Source organism: Erpetoichthys calabaricus, chromosome 1 (assembly GCF_900747795.2).
Source record: "Erpetoichthys calabaricus chromosome 1, fErpCal1.3, whole genome shotgun sequence".
Lineage (NCBI taxonomy): Eukaryota > Metazoa > Chordata > Cladistia > Polypteriformes > Polypteridae > Erpetoichthys > Erpetoichthys calabaricus.
This window is the reverse complement of record NC_041394.2, coordinates 313,189,778-313,203,440: the sequence shown is the minus strand read 5'-3', so window position 1 is coordinate 313,203,440 and position 13,663 is coordinate 313,189,778. Positions and strand designations below refer to the sequence as shown.

The following is a 13,663-nucleotide window of genomic DNA, read 5'->3' as shown; positions in this document are numbered from 1 at the left end:
CCGACCAAAATTACCCCAAGAGCGCAGAGACGACTCATCCGAGAGGTCACAAAAGACCCCAGGACAACGTCTAAAGAACTGCAGGCCTCACTTGCCTCAATTAAGGTCAGTGTTCACGACTCCACCATAAGAAAGAGACTGGGCAAAAACGGCCTGCATGGCAGATTTCCAAGACGCAAACCACTGTTAAGCAAAAAGAACATTAGGGCTCGTCTCAATTTTGCTAAGAAACATCTCAATGATTGCCAAGACTTTTGGGAAAATACCTTGTGGACTGATGAGACAAAAGTTGAACTTTTTGGAAGGCAAATGTCCCGTTACATCTGGCGTAAAAGGAACACAGTATTTCAGAAAAAGAACATCATACCAACAGTAAAATATGGTGGTGGTAGTGTGATGGTCTGGGGTTGTTTTGCTGCTTCAGGACCTGGAAGGCTTGCTGTGATAGATGGAACCATGAATTCTACTGTCTACCAAAAAATCCTGAAGGAGAATGTCCGGCCATCTGTTCGTCAACTCAAGCTGAAGCGATCTTGGGTGCTGCAACAGGACAATGACCCAAAACACACCAGCAAATCCACCTCTGAATGGCTGAAGAAAAACAAAATGAAGACTTTGGAGTGGCCTAGTCAAAGTCCTGACCTGAATCCAATTGAGATGCTATGGCATGACCTTAAAAAGGCGGTTCATGCTAGAAAACCCTCAAATAAAGCTGAATTACAACAATTTTGCAAAGATGAGTGGGCCAAAATTCCTCCAGAGCGCTGTAAAAGACTCATTGCAAGTTATCGCAAACGCTTGATTGCAGTTATTGCTGCTAAGGGTGGCCCAACCAGTTATTAGGTTCAGGGGGGCAACTACTTTTTCACACAGGGCCATGTAGGTTTGGATTTTTTTTTTCTCCCTAAATAATAAAAACCACCATTTACAAACTGCATTTTGTGTTTACTTGTGTTATATTTGACTAATGGTTAAATGTGTTTGATGATCAGAAACATTTTGTGTGACAAACATGCAAAAGAATAAGAAATCAGGAAGGGGGCAAATAGTTTTTCACACCACTGTATTTACTTTATGACCATGAGTTGTGTATTCTGTAATAATGCTTTCAGTCTGAATGAGCAGGAAGCTATGGCCTGTTGCAGCTACCCAGTTTACCAACAAAAAGCAGCTTTGCTTTGCTCTTGTCTGTTGTCATCCGGCAGCAAGGAGATGTCACCTCATTATTAAACTTCTGACATCATTAAGATGTAACTCAAACGCACACAATTTCACATGTTTTAAGAACTGAATAAAAACGATTTCTGTAGAGGATTTCCATGCATTTTTTGTGTATGAGAATGGAAGGTTATTTTTTATCATTACAAATTAAGATATTTTGCGGTCTTTTTTTACAGTTCCTGTTTTTTTATGTCAGATGCTTAGTTAAAGCTGATTGTTTGATGGTGAATGATTATGCTACCTATTTATATTGTTAGACCAAAAAGGTTTGTTTGAATTATTGCTGTTGATTTCCTTTGTGTATATCGTCTGTATAAAGAGCAGTGTTTCTAGTGAAAGAAAGATAGATACTGTAAATGTGAATTGTTGGTACATGATAGAACTACAGCATCAAATTTCACTAATGATAAATCAAAAAATACAAAAACACAAGCTGCGCGGTAATGCTTTATAAAGGAATGCATAATTCTTTACATTGGCAGGATTTTCAACAGGTTCACTCTTAAAAATAGATGTGCCAGAGTGGTTTGTCAGAGCGATGCCATAGGGGAATCATTTCTGGTTCCCAGAACCCATCCACATGAAGGTTCCAGAAAGAACCTTTGTTTATTTAGATCTGTAACAGGGCCAGTACAGTGAATAACCATTAATAGACGATAACAGATTTGTGAAATACCAATAAATCATCATTTTAAAAGGACTCTTCCTGCATATGTCCAGGTTTTTTACTTACCTGTTACTGTCCTGCTAGGCAGCCTACCATGCATTAAAGATTTCATTTTATTTTTCTGTATATATTAGGAAGTATTTCAAAGAACAAAAAAACAACTTCATATGTAGATAGCCCTTTACAGATTGTAATGGTGCTGCGTCAAGCAATAGCTCTATGAGGAACCACACAAACCAATAAACAACCATAATATGCCATTAAAGATCCATTATTTTTAAAAGTGCAGGAAAATAAAAATCTTTTTCTTTATATTAATATTTCTTCAGTATAATAATGGCAAAACACCCATCCATTCAGGAAGCTTATTTTTCAAAGAGATGCACTGCAAATTTATACTAAAGTAAGCCTTAATTGTTCATTTTTACCATTCTCCATTATTATGTATGGCTATTCAGCTGTAAAATGAAACTTACTAATAAATACAATCACAAGTGTTTTCTGGTAGGTACAGTAACATGAATAGTAAGGTGTTCAGATATTAATTTTGGGGCAGAGCTGAACATTATCACACTACTTCCAACAATAATTTATTTTAATTATATAACATGAACACAACACTCAATAAAGTAACTAAAAAAATCAATGACTTTGACTTTCAATGACAATGAAAATCAATGACAATAACTGTGGTACAAAAGGCAGTGCCTGCCAGGCTTTAACCATAAACAGTACATGATTGCTTAATCGTTTTATTTGTTGTATTCTTATGCTAAATTAAGCCTATGCAGAAAGTATTCTTGCAAGTCACACAGAACATATAAAAAATGCAGGATGGAAGTTGCTACTCCAAGATCAAAGTGTATTGCATGTTTAATAAACTGAATAAACATTAAGAGCTTCAATCCTGTTCCATGTATTCTGTGAAAAGCCAATTCTACAGTTAATTACATGAAAAAAGAAGACAATTTGCATTATGCAAATATAATTTTAAGGCACTTTCTGTCGTCATTCTACAATCTTAAAATAACTTGAACCCTAGTAATGTGCAATGTTTTGTGAAACTCCTGGGGGGTATTTTCCGAACGTCGCTTAAATCATCCGAGATCAGATGCCTCACTTGGATGAGTTAATGCCGGTGAAACTCATCTGGGATAAGTCGGTTTTTCAAACGCAGCCGTGTAGTAGATTAGTCTAGCTGGATCTAATCATCCGAGATGAATGCGCGCACCCGCGTTGATTGAAAAGCCCTAGAAGAGTCTAGAAAACATGATCAGTAAGTCTTTGATAGGCTGTAACAAAATGACGGAAGAACGGGTGTATTTTTTTTTCACACAAACGGAGCAGGACCTTTAATTCGAAGGACATGAAGAATTTCAAGATTTAATATGCACAAGGGGTAACACTGCAAAAGCAGCCCAAACCAGAAAAGACGGCTGGCAAAAAGTGGCCGACAAATTAAATGCTAAGCAGTGTGCATTGTACTTACTGAATGCAGCGTTTCATTTCTAATGTGTCAGATTAATTATTTAATATGTCATAATTCAAGATCAAACATGAGCACAAGGAGAACCTGGGAACAGGTTAAAGTGAAGTACACGAATATACTTCAAACTGGTAAATATTGGTATATAACTATTTAAAGAATTGACATAATCATATATAATATAAAAAAACATTAATTTTAAAGGTAATAAGAAGGCAGACAAGCAAAACACAGGTGGAGGTCCACGCGGCCCAGACCTAACCCTACAGAAGAGTTGGCTCTCCAGCAAAATGCCCATCACCCTGTTTCTGAGGGCATTCCAGGGGGAAGCTCCTCCTCAGAACCAGTGGCAGGATGCAGTGGTCACTTCATTTCAGGTAAAGGATGGTCATTGCACATATATTGTCCTCAATGTGTGCCATTGGTATGTTCCATATAGCCCTCTTTTTTTTGTTGGGTCAGTTGCAGGGAATGTCATATCCCTAGAACCTGTATCTGACCAACGAGATATTGAGGAATGTCAAATATTTGAAGACACTGTGTCTGATTATTCATCAGGAGGAGAGGTACATTTTCCAAATAATGTTTGATCAAACTCCACTCTGATCAGTCCCATGTGCCCCAATCACATTTGGAAATCCTGGGTAATGAGAATGTTAGGCTGATTGTGAGATTCTTTATGGAACTGTGGGTGTTTTTGCCTGTGTATTACCTACCTGTGAAATTGTGAATTTCCCATTGGGATTAATAAAGTATCTATCTATCTATCTATCTATCTATCTATCTATCTGCAGTGGCATGAAACGCCTCTTTTATTGTCTGCACACGCAGGTGTCCAGGAAACACTATGAAAACCCGAAGGAAATATTTCAGAGCCAAACAGACTTTACGAATTGCCTGGCAAACTGCACTTTTAGATTTTCCACATCATCTACAGTATATAAAAAAGTGCTGCTTGCAAAAAACCTCAAAGCAATGCATACTGTCTGTGTGGTTGTGAGAGTTCCGACTTCGCCGAGTTTGACTTCGAATATAAGGTGATAATAAATTTTTGAGGTTCAATATTCCTCCTCGGCTAAAGCGGTATCTTTCGAAAAGAATTTCCTCCGGGAGCAATAAAGGATCTTGTCGATCGCACACAACCCTCTCTATATGAAATTCTCTTGTTATAATTTGCACACCGATATCAATTGGTTGCTCATTCATGAAGAGTAAAGCCATGACTGAATGAATTCCATGCACGGACACTGATTAAGTGTGTGAGCTAATCCTTGTTTACATAGAACATTTGGATGTGCTGCTATGACAACACATCCAGCAAGAGTTTCGAAAAACCGACAGATCCAGGATCAGGCCAAATCATCAACAATTACATCCGGCTAAATGAGTAATCCACGTATGAAAAATACTCCCCTGCAAGAATACCAAATAAACAAAAATAATGCAAAAAGCAAATGTATATTCTTTAGCAAAAAAACAAACCTCTGGAAACCCTACATATCCTAGCACCTCATATTATCCATGGAATTGTTAAAGGGCCAAGCTTGCTTGATGGCTCAAATTCTGCCTACATACTTGATCAATGGAGGGGCCACCAGCTGCTACACAGCAACTGTCTTGGTTGTTTGCTCATCTCTCATAATCTGTCTGGCATGTCACTGCAAGTGGCAGAACTACTTTGGGTGCCCTCTATTAATGTATGAAGAATGGTTACCTCTAGTGGTGGCTGAACAACACTATAACTTTTGACTACTATCCAAGAAAATGAACAGACCACTAGTGGCTGCTGACCTAACTTATTGTGACCTGGTGAATACATAAGCCATATAGCTTATTAGACTACCTGTTAGCAATATTTATAAAGCAAGAAACTTCGTTAACAAAATACGGGTGCAACAGGCCCATCTCCAACCCATTCTTAGCCCATCACCCTGTCATAGTGTGTTCAAAGTTTTTCTTCCAATTTAGTCTCACAAATTAGTATTTTAGGTTAATCAGTGACCATAATTGGCACTGCATGTGCGTGTATCAGTTTGCCTGGCAAAGGCACCCTGGATTAGGTCCTTCAACTTGTAGCTGTACTTTCTTGGGAGAAGCCACTAAGTGTGTGGCACACTACAGTGATGTTGCCAGGAAAATGTCAGCTTCCCTTCCACACATTTAGTGGAATAAATGTGTCAAAGACTTCTTAATATGGGCAGCATGGTAGCAAAGCTGTTATTGCTTATGAATCATATTTGCAAGAGACTAGGAATCCCAGCCCACACAGAGACATGCGGATTTTGCAGTTTCTGCCTTTGTTTGTGTGGGTCTTTCTCTTGGTGGATGGCTGGTCTTCCCAAATTGCAAATGGGTGCAGGATGGGACATCACACCCTGCAAACTACTATCCAGTTTTCTTCAACCTTGTGCCTGATCCTGCAAAAACAGGCTATGTTCTGTAACTCTAAAATTGGATTAAGTGGTTTTTGAGAATAGATTGGTGGATATTAACATTACTACTAAATCAGTTTACTGGTTAACAATTACATCAATATTGAATAGAATTTAAACATTCTGGAGTTTTTAACACAGGACAAGCTTGGAATGTTGTGGGTGACAATACACTGGAAAATGCCACACAAAGCAAGCAGAATTGAGAGAAAAAACTGAAAAGGTAAGCAGAAGCACTTGACATCCCCATCCTTCAAAATATAAAGAATACCTTACCCTGCTGGTATTATTCCATACCTGTTGCAATGCTGAAAACTGAAAAACATGAACAGAAACTTAACAATAAATAGGTACAATTATAACTATTGTATTACATAGTATCAGACAATGAGAGCTCAAGCAAAATGACACCTTTTATTGGCTAACTAAAAAGATTACAATACCAGGCTTTCAAGGCAACTCCGGCCCCTTCTTCAGGCAAGATGTAATACATTAGAACACTAGACGAGAACAAGAAATTCAACCCAACAAAGCTTGCCGGTCCTATCCACTTATTTCTTCCAAAAAAACATCAAGTCGAGTTTTGAAAGTTCCCAAGTCTTACTGTCTACTACACTACTTGGTAGCTTATTCCAAGTGTGGACTGTCTCCACACTTAAAAGCTTATCCCAGTGTATCCTACTTAGACATTATCACATCTGCTCAAAATTAGCCCTACCAAAGTTCAACTTAACAATTTTAGTCTTTGCATCTGTACTCTTACAAAATAATGAGAATTGTATTACATTATGGTCACTTGACCCTAGTGATTCAATCACCTCTACACTCTCAATTCTATCCTGATTATTACAAAATACTAAATCCAGTCAGGCTTCACCTCTTGTTGGTGCTTTAACATGCTGTGTTAGAAAACAGTCACTGATTACTTCTAAAAACTAATTAGAAGTTAATGTTTGGATAATTAAAGTCTCCCATGATTATAATATCTCCCTGTAAACTTGCCTTTTTGATATTACTAAAATGTGTGTTGAAATTACTGTCTGAATTGGGTGGTCTATAACACACTCCTAAAATAAGACCTCTTTCCCTAATATTTTCCAGACGAAGCCACATGTCCTCACTAAGATGGGGCTCATCATCCAACTGAAGAGAACTTACATTTAAATCCTGTTTGGCATAAACAGCAACCCCACCTCCTTTTCTGTTCTGTCTATCCTTCCTAAAAAATGTGTATCCCTCTATGTTACACTCATCCCCATCTTTGATATTTTGACAGGTTTCCATTATTGCTACACCATTGTTTCTTCTTCCATGTATAGATCTAAACCTGGCCTGTCCTAAACTAACTGCCCCCCCCCCCCCCCCCATTCCCTAGTGTAAACAATCCTCGACTAGCCTACGCATACGCCCCCCCCCCCCCCCAATACATTGGTGCCCCTCCAGTTCAGATGTAACCCATCACGGTGGAACAGGTCCCATCTGTTCCAAAAGGAGTCCCAATGCCCCATAAACCTATATCCTTCTACCCTGCACCAAGATTTGAGCCACGCGTTAAGCCTTCTAATCTCCTCCATCTTACCTGGACTGGAGCGTGGTACAGGCAGAACTTCGGAGAAGACTATCTTGTCAGTTCTGCTCCTCAGCTTGGCACCTAACTCCTTGAATTTGGATTGCAGAACTGACAGACTACCCTTATGTATGTCATTTGTTCCAACATGGACAATGACAACTGGATCCACCCCCGCTCTGGCCAAGAGCCTATCCACCCTTCCAGGGAGGTCTCTACCTGTGCTCCCAGAAGACAACACACCGTGCGAGACTCTCGCGCTCTCTCTCTGGAGCACACCTGTGCTTCAATCCCCCTAATGATCGAGTCCACAACTATCACTACCGCGCTCTTTTTGGGAACTGGTTTTGAGGTGGCTCGTTGGGGCTCCTCATCCCTGCCTACCACCTCAGAATTATCATAGACACCATCCAGCTCCGCAAGGACATGATAACGGTTTGACACTTCTAATTCTGGGGTTGATGCCCCCGGACAGTGTGTACCCTTTACCTTATGCCTTGTGACCGTAACCCACCTATTTCTACCTGTCTGGTCTGGAATCTCCTCCAGTACCACCTTGGGGGTGCACACGATCTCTCTAAAGGACACCTGGGCCAAGTCCACCAATCCTCTATTACAACGCAGGTCAGCCAACTCCTCCTTCAGTTCAGCGACCCTGAGCTCCTGGTGCTGGATCAGCTGGCATCTCTTGCAGATGTAGCCCTCATAGACAAGTGGCTCTTCCAAACCATCATCTAAAAAGTCCAACATCCAACAGGACTTGCATTGCACAAGCCTCATCATTAAAATTTGATTTGGGATTAGTAAACTGCCTTAACTTTTTTTTTCTCTTAAAATTAAATTTCTTCTTCTTTCGGCTGCTCCTTAACTTAAATGGTAACACAAAGATCTGCTACAGATATTTTACACCTTCTGTCCCCTTAAGCTCCTGTACTGTTCTCCCTCTCAGCTGCCTACTATTTGTGTTTCTATGAGGTTAACTTTATTTTTCTCTGTCTCTTCTCCTAACTTTGCGCTCCTCTTACGTATAAGCGCACCACTCGCACTTATTTTGTATTCCCCCATATTAATGAACCCTTACGCTGTCGCCCACTTAACTGCTCTACTTCTGGACCGCTAAGGATTGTTTAATCTTAAATACACAAATAAATAAAACTTTACTACCTTATTTGCTCCTACAGCCCCTTGTGCTTGATCGGCGTCTTAACGATGGCCGCCTACCCGCGCACCGCCGAGTCTTTCCCGTTTTATTGCTTTGAAGTCAGCAGCGGCCTTTTTTTCCTTTTTCCTTTAAAGTAAGGAATCGCTGTTACGACGACGCGGTTATTTGCTTACAAATGCCGATATCAGTTACTGCTGCTTTCTACCATACCTCCTCGATGCTAATTCAAATACAGATAACAAGAACAAGTACAGGTACAAGTAACTTTTAAAGCGCACCTCCAAACACCCAGCTACTTTTGCTCTTGTGCGGGCGAAAAAAAAAACATTCTAAATGGAAAAAAAGCTTTACAAATTCCCACACGGTTCCTTATCGGCAACCAAAACCCAAGTTTTTAAGAGCAAAATGTTTTTTTTTTATTATTTAAATCACACACCACATAACAGACCAAAAACTCTCAACAGCCTATAGCGTTTGCAAAGCACACGCCAGCACAAAGCACAATATAATATTGTGTAAAATATATAGACATGATACATAACAGATGTAGGATGAGCTTGCCTCGAAAGCTTGCATATTGTAATCTTTTTAGTTAGCCAATAAAAGGTGTTATTTTGCTTGACTTCTCATTGCATCCAGAATGGGCTAACACGGTACAACACCCTACTACTATATTAATAAACAAAAAAAGATTTCAACAAAACGTAATTATAGTACAATAACTTCATTAAAGTACCAATATTTTTAAGGTTCACTTTATATTCTTCAGTATGGAACTGCTTTATTTTACTGTGTGTTTAAACGAATCTATGCCTTTATATATATCCATCCATTTTCCAACCCGCCGAATCCGAACACAGGGTCACGGGGGTCTGCTGGAGCCAATCCCAGCCAACACAGGGCACAAGGCAGGAACCAATCCCGGGCAGGGTGCCAACCCACCGCAGGATACACACAAACACACCAAGCACACACTAGGGCCAATTTAAAATCGCCAACCCACCTAACCTGCATGTCGTTGGAGCAACTGGAGACACTGCAAGGAGAAATCCCACAGCTGATGCTATGCTGGAGTTGAGGTCCTATCTTGAGGAGTCCTTCATCAAAAGAGCTGAAGACCCACTGAGCTGGTGGGAGGCCAAGGCTGCAGTCTACCCACGCCTGGTTAAGGTAATGGTAGGAAGACTTTGCATTGTCGCTACATTGGTTCCCTGAGAAAGAGTCTTCTCTAAAACAGTACAAATAATCACGGAGAGGAGAAATCGAATCAGCCCATCTAAGCTGAGGCATCTGGCATTTCTGAACGCCAACCAGGCCTAAAAACTTTTATTCAGAGTCATAGTGTTGTGTTATTGTTGTTGAGTTTGGCCTTTATTTAATTTGTTTGCTGTGGTTTTGTGTTAAGTTGTTCATGTAAAGCTTTTATTAAAATGTTAAAACAATAGTAACTATTTTTTGTAATGAAAAAATGCTTAAAAATAAGTAATGTCTGAAAACAATGAATAAGAAATTGCTTATACACAAACCATTCATAATTGCTTAATTGGGCTAAAATATAAGCATCCAAGTGATACTAAACGAAGAGCCATTCGGGAGCCGTAAGAGCCGGCTCTTTAATGGGTGCCGATCCAAAAGAGCCGAAGCTTTGAAAAGAGCCGGAGTTCCCATCACTACTAGGATTGTCTCTTCGTTGCGTTTTTAAGAAAAATATTACCATGCCCACAATGCGCTGCGCGCTGCTTGTTTTAACCGACAGTCGCTCTAGACGCTCTGTTCTTTTTTTTTAAAGACTCACAGCGGAACCGGATATGGATGACTCTTTTCGATTTGTTGGTCTCCTAGGAGACAGCGGCAAACCTTTCAAACTCTTTCTTCGACTTGTAGCTGTACCTTCTTGGGAGAAGCCACCGAGTGCGTAACATACTGCGGAAGTGACGTTTGACTACAAGAGTCTTACTGCTGCTGTGCCTGGCGCAGCCCAGGCGGTAGGTGCTCCAGTTCACATGTGGCAGTCACTGCGAGAAGAAGGGACGCGTCACGAAGCGGTTCCTTTTGCCGTTATTTTGAACCATGTCTTTACGTTTTGTTCTTTCTTTGCCCCTATGGCCACTAAGGAAAGGAGGATTACAGGCGTCGCTGAAAGGACATCGGCTCTATCATGTCAACGCTGCCCATTCGAAACGACATTTTCGAGTCTCGTGGTCTAAGAATCTGCTGTGCCCATGGGGGGTTGGCAACAGGGTTGCTGGATGTGCCGGCAACACCGCTCCGCTGAGCACAGTTACTTCGGACAGCGGTCGAGACATGACAAGCTGGCTTTGGGGGCTATACAAGGACACCAAAAAACAGACTGAAGGTGAGTGGATTTTCTTCCTTCTCCAGTTATCTAGTATTCGTTTATTATTTCAGACGACTGCGAAACGCACGTGAAAGGACATAGAACCCGAGATAAAAAACCGTCATTGACAGCTAGGACAGAACAGCTTAATTAGAGCTGGCCAAGCGAAATTGGAGACCACGACGTAGGGCACAGTTTTGATTTCCAGGTATGGTGCTTGGATAAATTAATCTCTCTGTTTAGACTTTTCCTTCACTGCCGGGGTTCAGGAGACTAGATCATCGGGTGTTCTACTGTGTATGTATGTATGTATGTATTTATTTATTTCTTCGTATGGGCTTCAACAACTGTCAAATAGCCACCATGTGTTAACTGTACCAAAGACGATATCTTTCATTTTATTTTAAGTGGTGTAATATTGCAAGAGGTGAAATGAAAAGTAGTTTTCATCTTTGCGTTTTGTGCTGTAGTTTGTCTGAAAATGATTTAGTTACAACTCCAAATAAAGATTCACCTGTCACTTGTTGATATCCTTCCGATTGTAGAACAGTGCAGGGTTTTTGGACTTTTTTGAGTCTGCCCTGGTCTGAGCAACAAGATCTTTGATAGTGTGAGGAAACAGGATTCAATTATTTAAAAATCAGGTTGGATACAGGGAGATCGTGAATAGAATAAACCTTTATCCAGTAGTCAAGTCAATGATGTCTGTTCACAAACTACTTTGTGCTTGCTTTGGTTATCCTCAGGACACTGGCTCGTTAATTAATCACTGGCTTCTGAGTAGTGTATGCCCTGATGCAGGAAGCTGTATAATTTGCACATTTTCATGGGATTAGTGCTGTGTAACCTACAGTTGCTTAATGAGCTTGGCAGTAGCTGTGCACACTGCATATATCCATCCATACATTATCCAACTTACTATATCCTAAAAACAGGGTCACAGGGTCTGCTGGATCCAATCCCAGCCAACACAGGGCGCAAGGCAGGAAACAAACCCCGGGTAGGGCGCCAGCCCACCGCAGACTGAATATATTCATCTGTTTATTTTCATACTCAGAGTGTGCCACATCATAACCATGATCATATTAACCAATCAGCAATTCACTCCTAATTCATCCATCTATCTTCTTAACCCACTTATACAGGACAGGGTCATGGTGCATCTGGAGCCTATCCCACCAATCATGTGGCATAAGGTTACAGCAACACCTGGACATGACACCAGCTCCATTCAAACTGGGGCCCATTTAGAAACTTCAATCCACCTAACCTGCATGCCTGCATGGGTTGTGGGAGAAAACTGGAACACCTGGTGGAAACTCAACATGCAAACTCAGTTGATTCTTCTTTATCACACCTCTGACAGATGGTGGAACACAGCACTGCTGATTAAATAAAATGAATATAAATTGTTAAAATATCATCACAAATATCTTAGTATCAAATATAATTTTTTACTAATTTTCTAAAGCTTTTCATACTTGTGCATGTTTATGAGATGTTAGAACTTATCCTAGTGGCATTAAATGTAATGTAGGAATCACCCAGAGCAGTCATGCTCATACCAAGCCAAGTAACAAAGTACTATTGTCAAACTGGCTTAATCCATCTGTGGGCCAACATGGGCATCATAGAATGCAAGTCAGGAGCTTGCCTTGGGCTAGATGCCAGTCCATCAGAGGACCCTTGTTATGAAATAACCTAATCTGTGTGTCTTTTAGGGATGCAGGAGGAGAAGTGGAATGATGGGAGGAAAGCAGTTTGAATGAAACAGCTAGCTTCACTTCCAAGATTCCTCTTTCACCCAGTATACTGTGATTGTCAAAATAAGGTCCATTTAGGGCAGATTATTTTTCAGGAACAGTCAACAAATTGATATGTTTATTATTGATAATAATTTGGTCATAATCATAAGGACAATAAGTTATAAGGTCTGTGGTTTGCTCATTCATACTGTAGTACAAAGCAGTTTTTCTGCAAAAATTGTTTGTACTAGGTAATTTAGTGTTTTCTGCATTGGCTGTGAAAATGAGTGTGGATGTAAATGTGTGTGCAGAGTGATAGACTGGCACTCAATGCTGCCTATATCTTGAGCAGGAGTACAAAACTGAAAGATAGAGATATGTATGTACTGCTTAATTTCCTGAGTGCATTGTTAGTCTCAAAAAATGACTCTACAAACTCCAGTCTGCATTTTTTTAATTGTCATAAAGCCTAAGGTGCAGGCTACTTTAAAGCTGAAGCTAAGCAGGCATAAGCCTTGTGTACTCAAAAGGAAAGCAAAAAGAGCTGAAGCACATGAATCTATACAACAGAAATAGTGAAGGGTCACAGCATACAAGTGTCTAAAAGATGGAGCAGCAATCTCATTTTAATTCAATGGATGAAATGAATCATGATAAAAAAATGTCATACCAAAGTCATATCAACACCTCCATCATTCAAAGACAAAGTGAAGCTAAACTTTAACACATTTAAATGTTATCCAGTTTAAATACTTTAACTATATAAGAAACACTCAAACTAAGGCTCCTATGCTGCAATACTGTAGAAGGACCTAGTTGAAATGATAGCTTCCACAGAAGAATAGTTAAGGGCTTACAAACAAACCGGCAGCCACTAAATGAAAATGGAGAGCAGCTGGCTGCAATAACTGATGTATTAAAGGCATTGTGGAAAACTATATTAAGAGCTGTACCATTGGATTTAAAAGTTGGAATAGAACCATATCACACAGCTCAACACACCTTTATGAGTAAACTACAAATCTTGTGCTCAGTCCAATTTGCT

General features: G+C 40.1%; 1 protein-coding gene across 1 annotated transcript in view; it reads left to right on the top strand.

Moving 5' to 3' along the window:
- Positions 1–10,464: 10,464 nt before the first annotated feature.
- nt5dc3 (5'-nucleotidase domain containing 3) overlaps positions 10,465–13,663 on the top strand; it is a 65,911-nt gene continuing 62,712 nt past the window's right edge. Inside the window, exon 1 of the mRNA XM_028817477.2 lies at positions 10,465–10,891. Within this exon, the coding sequence (XP_028673310.2) occupies positions 10,606–10,891 (286 nt within the window). The 5' untranslated portion in view covers positions 10,465–10,605. The remainder of the gene's footprint in view (positions 10,892–13,663) is intronic.